General features: G+C 39.0%; 1 protein-coding gene across 2 annotated transcripts in view; it reads right to left on the bottom strand.

The window, feature by feature from the left end:
* Window positions 1–509: 509 nt before the first annotated feature.
* The window catches only part of AFG2A (AAA ATPase AFG2A), a 302,070-nt gene continuing 291,604 nt past the window's right edge, over window positions 510–10,975 (bottom strand). The window contains exons 16-17 of one of the 2 annotated variants that reach the window (XM_077815196.1): window positions 4,855–4,898; window positions 855–960 (exon numbers count right to left, since the gene is read on the bottom strand). In XM_077815196.1, coding sequence (XP_077671322.1) covers window positions 957–960; window positions 4,855–4,898 — 48 coding nt within the window. In that variant the 3' untranslated portion in view covers window positions 855–956. Of the gene's footprint in view, window positions 961–4,854; window positions 4,899–10,975 lie in introns of both variants that reach the window. The other variant, XM_077815195.1, reaches the window with a different exon arrangement.

The following is a 10,975-nucleotide window of genomic DNA, read 5'->3' as shown; positions in this document are numbered from 1 at the left end:
TCTCTCTGACATCTGGAAATAGTTATAAATTAACCACAAATTAAAAACAGTCCATTTTCCCAATCTTTATAACAAGCCTAATGTACCCTTCTAATTTATATTCCTACCTTATAATATAAGGAAAGGGAAGATGTCCAAGACTGAAGTTAAACATTGTGCTGTGATCAATTAGGAACACCTTAAGTTGGGGGGGGGGGGGTGGAGGGGGGAGAGAGAGGAAACCTGAATGTTTGGCAGGCTTGTTTGGCAACTTCTTTGAATGTCATAAATCAAAGATTTCAGACTATTTTTCAGCATGTATTCATGCCACTCCCAGTCTCTGTGATGCTCCTTTGTGTGGAACTGGACAACCAGACACACAAAGATTAAGACTGTAGGGAAACTTGGTTGCTGTTGCAAATGTTTTCAAGGAGACCATCAAGGATAAGCCTAAAAATTACTGAGTTGAGAGTCCTTTCTTTTCCAGACTGATATGTATTTGCAGATAAAAGTGATTTAAACCAGCAATCTGAATGATAACAACACAGATTATACCATTTTATTATAAAGTACAAAATTTTCAACCACTTCCACTGCAGTCACATAGTTCACAATCGACACAAAATACTTCTACTATGAAATTTCCGAAATGGAGTTCATTTCAGACATTCCATTTACAATAAGAAACTCCTAAACTCTCAAGAATTTAAAGAAAATTTGCTGTATACAGGTGAAATGAGCGTGTGTACACACACACACACACACACACACACACAAGTGAGTGCAAATGCACATATTCATTTCTCAAAGTGTATGTAGTCCACTCTGCCGCTGATAATCTTCATAAAACTGTCTTAGTGACTCAGGAATTCTAGGGGTCACAATACTCAATGCATGTTGAAAATGTCGTCCCCAAATACATTTGGCCTGGATATCTTCCTGGAGGGCTAGAAGGGCTGCTTCTCTGCAGACTGCTGTTATCTGTAAATGAAAAACAAAAATAATGTACACACCTTTTTTTTTCAATCTGAAAATTCACCTTTGTTTCCAGACCAAACACGATCTGAAGCAAAACACGGCAAATGAAGTCATCACAGAAGAACGTTAGTATATGCTGATGGCCTGGTTTTTACAGTGGCTCAGCTTCTAGTGCTTGTTTTCTATTGAATGGGAGTCGTGGGTGCTCAGCACCTCTGAAAAATGTAACTATAACAGACTGAACTTAAAACCTCAGTCCATTACACTTCAAATCATAATGTCACCATTATTTCTAATTTAATTACCATATGCTGCTCTAGTGTTTCTAAACTCTGTACAACACCTGATAAATTACAAATCCAATGATCAGTGACAAACAATCTGACACATGTCTCTGTCGCTAAACCAGAAGAATAGATATTCCAAATTCCTGTGACCACTTTCCTCCTTAAAACCTCGGTTGGGAAAGTAGTAAATACAATTAATTCAGAGAGGAAAGCTGGGAGAAGGAAGGAAGGACAGAGAGGTGTGTAGAAGGGGAAGAGGGTTATGGTCTCATACTCTGAAATGTGTTTTTAAACTCTCTGGACTTCAGACAGCGGAAACAGACTAATGCCAGTGTCACTCTAAAGACACATTACTGTGGTGAAAAGAGCTTGTGGAATGAAAAGAGATATGGTGATTTCCAGTGCAACAGGGAAAACAGTGATTGATATTGACTGCACCCTTATATCTGTAAATGAAAGAGCCAGCTGAAACGCATTTGTCCAGCCATTCAGCATATTTTCTCTGTTTGTTCACTTACTGAAAAGAGTTCCACTGCTTATGCTGGGCTAATGGTTGCCAAAGCTGTTAGTAGCTTTTTAGAGGATTTAGCAGCATGTTTAGGAAGCTTTCACAAAAACACACGCATGGATTTAGATGGCTTTGTCCAGTTACAACAATATTACTATTAGTTCTGTGCTCCTCTAATGAGCAGTGAAGCTGAAACACTGCTGTTATGTATTTTAATGCTTTTCAGTAGCGCAGGGACACCGAATTGTTGAAGGATTGCTGAGATGTAGTGCATCGACTTCCTACAGAGATAAATAAGACCTTGCAAAGTTCTAGAAACTAATGTCAATATCCTGACCATTACACTCATATTTTCTAGTAGAAGGGGAATATTTCCCAATTCCTATCTATCGCAGTTATAAAGCTACTTCAAATTAAATAAAACCTTTAGAAGAAGAGCAAACACTATTGTGAAATGGTAGACTAAAAATAGGCCTGAACCAAAACCACATCCAAAAAACCCACCCTGAACTTTGAAATAATGTGGATCTTTGAAGTTCAGCCCTTTTCTCCCTAATACACAGTATGCCACTGCATTAGTTTTTCATTAGACCAAACGGAATAACTCATTTTTACATTTTGATAATTTGTTTTCTAAAGTCTTTTCAGATCCACCAATGGAGAAACAAAGAACAACAGATTTTGCTTGGACAAATCTGCCTATAATGATCATTAATCATCGAGAACATTAGAGCTACTGAAGCAAAATATCACTCAACCAGCAGAAATCCAGTGGTGAATGGCTTGTGTATTTTTTACTGCTGGAAGCTCCAGTGTAGGACAGAGTGAGGAGGAGCACTGGTTTGGCAGATGTAATAAGACTTTAGAAAAAGAGGAAGCAAACATTACTCCTTTATCTCCCTCTGTTTCACTCATATACTGATATATGGAGGAGGAATTTGCCTACTAGCCAATACTTTCAGTGGTTTTTATGTTGCCTCTAGGCTCCTGCCAAGAATATCAGCAACAGTGACCATAATTAACTTTCAAAGGCTACGGACTTCTTTTGTTTCTAGCTTTACTCTTAAGGACAGTGCACGAAAACTTCACAGTATTTGAAAATTATAGGATATAAACAAATCCCACTAAATCAATAAATTTTGTTTGATTTTCAGGACTATTTGAATTGCTCAGATGAGAAAAGCAAATAATTCAAAAAAATAATTTATTTTATTAATTTTGCCTCTTCTTCTAGTTACATTCAAAACTCAAACTTTTTATTATTCAGAACTGTTTGACTAAATCTGGCATAATGTAATTATGTACATTATCATTCATATACTCCAAGGCTTTCTGTTACTCAGTATTCAAAATGTAGGGCATTGTGATTGGTCATCTAAATTACATGGTATGATTTATAGTCCATTGCTGCCTTAGAATATCAGGTGGGTGAAGTGGAGGATTAAGGAAAGCAAATTTGAAGTAAGTTTCAAGTGTGCAAGCTTAAAATATTCTTCCAGCAAGCATTCTCACTAGTAAAATTCAACCCTATGTACACTTGTGGAAAGAGAACATAAAAGTGATTTGAAATTGAATTTGGTTTGATAAATTTACTTGCATTATTTGCCCAGCTCTATGATTCAAGTGCGTATTATTACAGGTTCTCCAGTTCCTTTGCCTACCTGAACAATTAGTATTAGATTGCACAATGCAGAGAGACAAAGAGAAAAAGGAAGAGAAAGACCCCAGAACCACTAGAAGGAAAGAGAAGGCTCAACAGCATGCTCTCCCCCCATACCAGGAGGCCACATAAACCCTACAGTTACAGGGCTAGTGGGATGGACGGATTTTTGAAAGAAAGTTGAAGAGCCTGGAAGCAAGCTTCTCTCCAAACCTGGCAGAAACACACCACGAAATCTGGTGGAAATCAATGCTGCTGAGAGGGGTTTGGGATGCAGGAGGGGGCTCCAGGCTGAGGCCGAGGGGTTCAGAATGTAGAAGGGGGTTCTGAGCTGTGGCAGGGGGTTGGGGCACAGGAGGGGGTTCAGGGTGTGGGCTCTGGGAGGGAGTTTGGGTGTGGAAGGTGGCTCAGGGCTGAGAGTTGGGGCATGGGAGAGGGTGAGGGCTCTGGGAGAGAGTTTGGGTGCCAGAGGGGGCTCAGAGCTGGGGTAGAGCCACGGGAAGGGGTGAGGGCTCTGGGAGGGAGTTGGGGTGCAGGTAGTGTTTCGGGGTGAGGGCTGTACGAGGTGCTCACCTTGGGCAACTCCCCGCAAGTGGCAACATGTCCTTCAGCTCCTAGGAGAAGGTACACCCAGGCGGCTCTGCATGCTGCCTCCACCCACAGACTCTGCCCCTGCAGCTCCCATTGGCCATGGTTCCTGGCCAATGGGAGCTGTGGAGCTGGCACTCAGGTTGGAGGCAGCGCACGGAGCTCCCGTGGCGGTCCCTCCACCTAGGACCCAAGAGATACGTTGCTGCGCAGAGCCAGGTAGGGAGCCTGCCAGCTCCATGCCAACCAGACTTTTAATAACTTGATCAGCGGTGCTGACAGGAGCCACCAGGGTCTCCTTCTGACCAGGTATTCCAGTCAAAAACCTGACACATGGCAACCCTAAGCCTTGCAGGACAACTTCCAGTATAGGAGAAATCAGTGACACAGAGTCTGAGTACATTCTAAGTGTATCTTGTTTATTTATACACATACGCCAGTCCTGGTCACAAACAGCACGTACGGTAATTTTTTTTCCAGGAATGTCAGTCCAACACCAATGCCTAGTTACCGGGGAGCAACTTTGCCTCCAGAATTGACTCTAATCAGAACCCAAAAGTAAACACTCCTTCTGCTTGCATAGGTCTCTCTCCAGCCAGAGTCGTGTATGATCAAGACTACCAACCACCACAAACATTCCTTCCAAGAGTAAAAACGTGCTCACACACCAAGGAAAGGAACTTGGAAGACTATGCATAATAGCACCACCTGCTGACCTCTACCACAACAATATGAAATGACTGGATGCACTGCAAGTGAAATGTGGTTGCTCATGCAACACTTATAATTTTCATTTTGCCAATTTTAGCAGTCTCCAGAATTGGGAAAACGATGGAAGTAATATAGATACTTACCTCTGTGTATAATGTAAACTAGTCTGAGATTTTCTAAGAACCACCTGAAATACAGTTCACAGAAATAAAGATTTTAGCACTTCCACTGAATTTCAGCAAAAGTCTAATTTATTCAACTAGAAATATGGGTATATCAAATCAACTGGGTCAAAAAATTACACCCTGACTACACTCAGAATCCCAAAGCAACTCTCTGTGTTCTAGCTCTTGTCCTGAAGAGTAAGAAAAGCTTCCTAGGAGATGGAGGCAAATGACAGTCAGCGCTTGTCATCACAACATACTTCGTGCACCCAAACCTATTGTTTGCACATAAAAGGATTTTGGTCATGGTTTCTGTGGAAAACAGAAACTTGGACTTGGGTTTGGAAAAGGCAGAATTTTCTGTGTGTCTATGTTAATGGTAAAGTCTTGAACGGTTAAACAACTCGAGCTAGGCGCTCATTTCCAAAAATGACAGGCCGAGAACATTAATTTATCCACGAAAGAAAAAAAGATGTTGATATCTTTCTCCCTTAATCTTGAAATGACCATCACAAGAAGGAGATAGAAAAGAAATGTGACATAGAACAGAGCCTTCTTTCTTTAGGGACAGCATGAACAGACTATAAGCAGGGCTAATGGGAAATGCAGATACACTTCCAGGAGATTACAAAAGATCAGGAAATCGTGAATCCACTGCTATCCTATTTAAAACTAGGAGCTCCCACCTGGAACTTTGTTTCACTACATGGAAATTCACTTGAAATTTCCCCTCAGACACACAAAAGGATTACAGTGGAAAGGGACAAGTAATCTTAAATATGTTTGGGCCATGTTATGTATATGTAAAATACTCTGCCAATTTTTCAGAAACACCTGGACAAGTTCCCACTATCTTAGGTATGCAAAGGGCACTCCCTAACTTTCTTAGGAAAAGGGATTTGATAGAGTTCTGCCACATTCTTCATCACCTTACCCTGAGTCTCACCAAATGTGGATGGAAACGGGATTTTTCCTAATGAGATGGCATATGAACACAAGCGCAACTACAAGTTTCTTCAGCGTACCATGGATGCAATGAATCATTTGCTTTTTTCAATAGAAGTAATTTAAGGTTTCTTGTGCACATATCCAATATTGTTTTATTCACAAAGGCCTAAAATTCAGGGAGGCATACAGCAAAGTGAGCAAATGAGAACAATAAAATAGTATGGAAAAATAATCCAAACAATGAATGACTTCATGCTATCACCATCCTATTAAAAAGAGCAAATTTAATACAGGCAAGTACAAGTATGTATCCTTTCAATAGCATGAAGGTCAGAGAAAAGCAATAAATAGATTATATAAGACAACTGCAGTCTTGGTGGGAGAAAGAAATTTCCCATGATATGAAATGTCTTGAGCACTGAACCTTAGGAAATCCAGTTATCCTATCTTCAAGTGCAAAAGGGCAAAAGAGCCAAGTGTGCTGGACTTCGCATGTTATGAAAAATAAGAATAATATTATGTCCCCTTCAGAAAAGTGAAGTTATGGTAAAGCTACCGACAAACATATAGGATATGTAATACAACATAAAATATAGTAATTTTCTTTGTCTGGCAGCATTGACTGGTAAAATGATGATGAAGACATTAATGAAAGTCAGAAACAACAAAGTGATTAATCAATTAGCAACAGACCAGGCAATATGTAATTACGAAATTATTGTAGAGGTGCAGGGCATTTCCTGGGTATTAGTAACCAGCTAGGAGGAGCTGAAGGCTTGAGGTGTAGCCGAAGGCTGTTAATCCCATATAGAACACAGAAAAGTATTTAAATTTTTAGTGCTATTATAAGCTAAAACTAAAACAAATATTTACACATATGGGTTTTTTTTTTCCTAAATGGGATGATAGAGAACTACATTTCACGTTAGTCTGACTGCTTGGATCATCTCTCAGAATATCATTCACTTTCTAATCACGTTAATAAAACAGATTAACAAAAACATGAGGTGCTAACAAAGAAGCTGAACCACCCACAGGGCACTCTAAGCTCAGGAGGAAAATTAACTAATTTATAAATCTTACTATGCAAGTCAAGGAAGCTAATTTATGAACTGACTGTATGAAAAAAGAAAAATTGTCACTTGCCATCTGAGCTGATACCCCCCACAAAGCCACACAGGATCTCACAGCTTATTACAAATATGATGGATATTAAAATAGAGAGATTTAAATCTTAACAATAAAATGAGCACCAGTTACTGTTCCTAAATAAGCATCACTCAGGATAACCCTTCCTCCCCCAAACCAATGGTTACACTGGCTGATTCAACTAGGCTGACTCCCACCCATTTTGGCATTAAGCACCAACTCTTTTCCAGTGGGCTGAAAGTCCTTTTCAGCTTCTTTGTATTTAAAGTGCTCTAAATAGCTTTCAAGAACTTTAAAAAGAAATGAGTTTCTGTGTTAAAGTCTGAGGTATTTTCAAGAAAGTGGTTTTGTTAACACACAGGCTGCTGGGAACACCTGTGAATGTTGAGTTTAATTGGGCTGCAGCTGGTGCTGATTGTACATGGGTAACTGCCATACTGATTGGCTGGTTGCACACTGTTTCATTTTTCTTTTTTTCCTTCCTTTCTAGCTTGTTCCCCCGCACCCCCAAGTAGATGTTGTAAGAGGTTGTGTGTGAGAGGGATTAGGAACCTAAACCAGAATGGTATCCTGTGGTTTGTGAATAGTGCAAATTGTGGTGCTTCCTGGATGAAGACTACCTGAAAGACTGTTTCTGCATGGTGTGCACCTAACTAGGCGCTCTAAAAAGAAGACTATGGATCTGGAGTGCCAATTTTCCCACTCAGCATTCAGAAGAGTGAAAAAAACTCATAAATGACATTTTAAAAAAGACATGAATAATCCCAGGGCCAAACCCTGATAGCGAAGATCTATGTTTTTCCTCAGTCTTTTCTCATGCAAACTCCCATCAAAGTCAGGATGTCTGATTCTCCTCTCATGTAGTGTAAACAAGAAATGAATCCACTGTGTAAAACCAGAGTAACGACATGTCTATCTAGTGAATTAGTCTGCACTAGAGGGCTGTGTGTACTAGTATGTTGCGCCCAAACGGGCCCAGGCAGACCCTACTGGCATGCACTAAAAGTTCCCTATTGTGCATTTATGTACTACTGTTTGAACAGTATAGTAATTCTCAGTTGAAACAGTTCTACATTAATGTGCACTAGGGAACATTTAGTGCACACCAGCAGGATCCACAGAGGCCAGTAAGCTAGTGTGCACTGGAATCCACACCCCTCTAGTGCAGATTAATGCACCATATAGAGAAGCTCTAAGTGAGAAGAGAATCAGACCCATGAAGTTTGTCATGGAAGTCTCTTAAAAATCACAGACTAGAGAGCAGCCTGGCAGATGAACTGTTGCAGGCCCAGAAGACAAGGAGGAGGTATGGAGACAGAGAGCACGCTAATTGTGTGCTAAAATTGAACTTTGCTTCCCACTGATTCAATGAGAACCAAACAATAACTAGGTATCCTTAGGTTTGGGCTTTTCATACAGAAGTGGATAAAAAGTACATCAAGGTGCCCTGCACACTCAATTTTCTTTAAAACAGGACTGAACCAAAATGCTTTTAAGTAGCTAGAAATGGAAGTTTTGGGTATCATATTTGAAAATTAAAGGTTTTAAGTCAGTATTTGCATCTTACTGCAAATAATCTTGTTTTGTCTGCAAAAGAACCTCAGGGATGATAATGAATGCTGTGCCTGAATTTTTTATCTTCTCTTAGGTTATTATAATATTTTTACTCCTTTAGGAAAAGGATAACTCCAAAAGGGATGGAATAACTCTGATTATCCTGCAAAGTATCCCCATTGATACAAAACCAGAAATGTTACTTAGATCAGTTACTCAAAAGATACATCAAATCCTTAGCAAGAAATAAACAATCTTCAATCTCTTCATTATGCTGAATACAGTTGCTTTTTAAAAGGTTGTGTTCTATTTTTGGCAATTTTGAAAAAGAACTAATATATCACAAACACAGTGAAGTAAAAGTACATTCACAATACAGTTCACATTCTGTAAAGAATCTCGCTATCCATTCTACAAGTTCTTATACTATGCCCATCACTGTAGCACTGAGTGCCTACGGTAAATACCTGAATACTAAATTAGAGCCACAACTAGTTTACACAGATCTTGACTAGTAATCACTATTTTATATTACTTTCCTATGTCACAGGGGTGTTTTGACAATAAATACATTAAAGATTCTGAGGTTCTCAGATACTATGGTAATGGAGATCATATGCGTCTAAGACAGACACACAGATATCACTTCAGTTTTTAATAATATGTATTTGAAACGTTATTAAATTTCTTCAAGTAAAAGTTCAAAGATCAGATAAAGCCTATAGCATCCTAAATACATGAGCAACATCTTGAGACATATGGGCTTTTATTTTGACACTCTCCTCTACAATAATGTGCTTTAATAAAATATTATTTATATAAATCAGTGTGCTTCTTTCCTCTTTCTGGTTAGTAAAAACAAGAGTTCAGTAAAAGTCATAACATTGAATAGTTTATTAAAGAAAAAACAGACTTGTAGGAAAGACGACAGAACTTTGCAATTCATGATTGATGAGGATTTCCTGTAAACATGAGAGAGGACAGACAGTATAATTTATGTATATCCTCCATCTATGATCCAAAAGATTGGTCGACCAGTCTCTGCTAGCCAGACACAGGTTCAGAAGAGCAGGTTGAAGAAATGTAATGAACAAAACCTGCCATCTCTACAGATTTTATTAGATAAGATCATTAAGGGACTGGAAGTTGGTGTTTAGAAAAGAGGACAAAACATGAGCGTCAGGTTAAAAACCAACATGCCATGCTTGAGGAGAAAACCTCAATCATGAATGGCAAAGCTTTCCCATGTATTACTACAAGCTTGCTTCTATATTTAGTATTAAATCAATGCTTCACTTTTTTGTTTAACCATTTATACACACAGAGAGGAGGGCATTAGGTCTTTGTGACAAATGTGTAGCATAGGTTTTTGCAAATGCTCACACCACTTGTGCACACAATCTGACAACGAAAGTTCCATGCCTGTGGTGTCTCCAGCTGTCATCACCAGAGCCCACAGAACCTCACAAACAGGCGAGGGAGTGATCACGGGCAACTGGGCAGTCATTATGGAAATATAGAGGCAGGGATAATGTTATAGGAAGAGAATGAGCTTGACATGACCAGCACATGCAATTGCTCACTTGCCACCGCAAAACCTAGGGTCATTTGTGTTTATATGGGTAAACATCACAGAGAGCTAGACATGTAAATATACATGTATCTGTGATGCTTATCATTCTACGATGCTTACATACATATATACACACATATACACAGAGAGCAGAAGAGATAGAGGAGGTACATGCCTAGAATCGACCACAAGGACTATCCAGGAACTAGAGCATTCTGTTTGTATGATGAGCCTAAATGGAATAAATCAAGATCTTCAACAGTATATGCAAAAGAGTCTTTGCATATATTTCTATTCATTCTGGCATGATTTAACAGCCAGAGTGAATTTTTGAATGTAGTTGTAATCTTTATTTTTTCCACTGTCTCTTTAAAAAATTACTACACATGGTATCTTTCCAAGCAATATATTAAACGTGTAAATTCCAATTTAACATTTGTAACTACAAGCCCAAAATGCCGGTTACTTTCCAAAACGTACGAAGTTGATACGGATCCCATCACTCTGGCAGAGACATGGCATAGCTGAACCTTTAACAAAAGAATTCTGTAACATGACGAGTTTTTACATGCTGGGACAAAATATTTTTAAACAGCATTCTCTGCCAACTTGTAGTTTCAGCTATATTTGTGCAACTTAAAACAAAACAAAACAAAACAAAACAAAAAAAGCCCCCACGTGTTGCCATACAAGTTTAAGCTGCATTTCTGGTTAAACTCAAAAATTATTTCATTTTTATATAAATATTTCAATGAGAAAGTGTAACCTGTTCCCTTAGAGGAAGAACAGGAAGCCAAGCCTCTAGAAAACCAGAAAGACTATACATACATATGTGTGTGTGTGCGTGTATCTATCTAAAAAAAGAGTTTTTTTCTT

The sequence above is a fragment of the Eretmochelys imbricata genome, chromosome 4, assembly GCF_965152235.1.
Source record: "Eretmochelys imbricata isolate rEreImb1 chromosome 4, rEreImb1.hap1, whole genome shotgun sequence".
Lineage (NCBI taxonomy): Eukaryota > Metazoa > Chordata > Testudines > Cheloniidae > Eretmochelys > Eretmochelys imbricata.
This window is presented reverse-complemented; position numbering and strand designations above follow the sequence as displayed.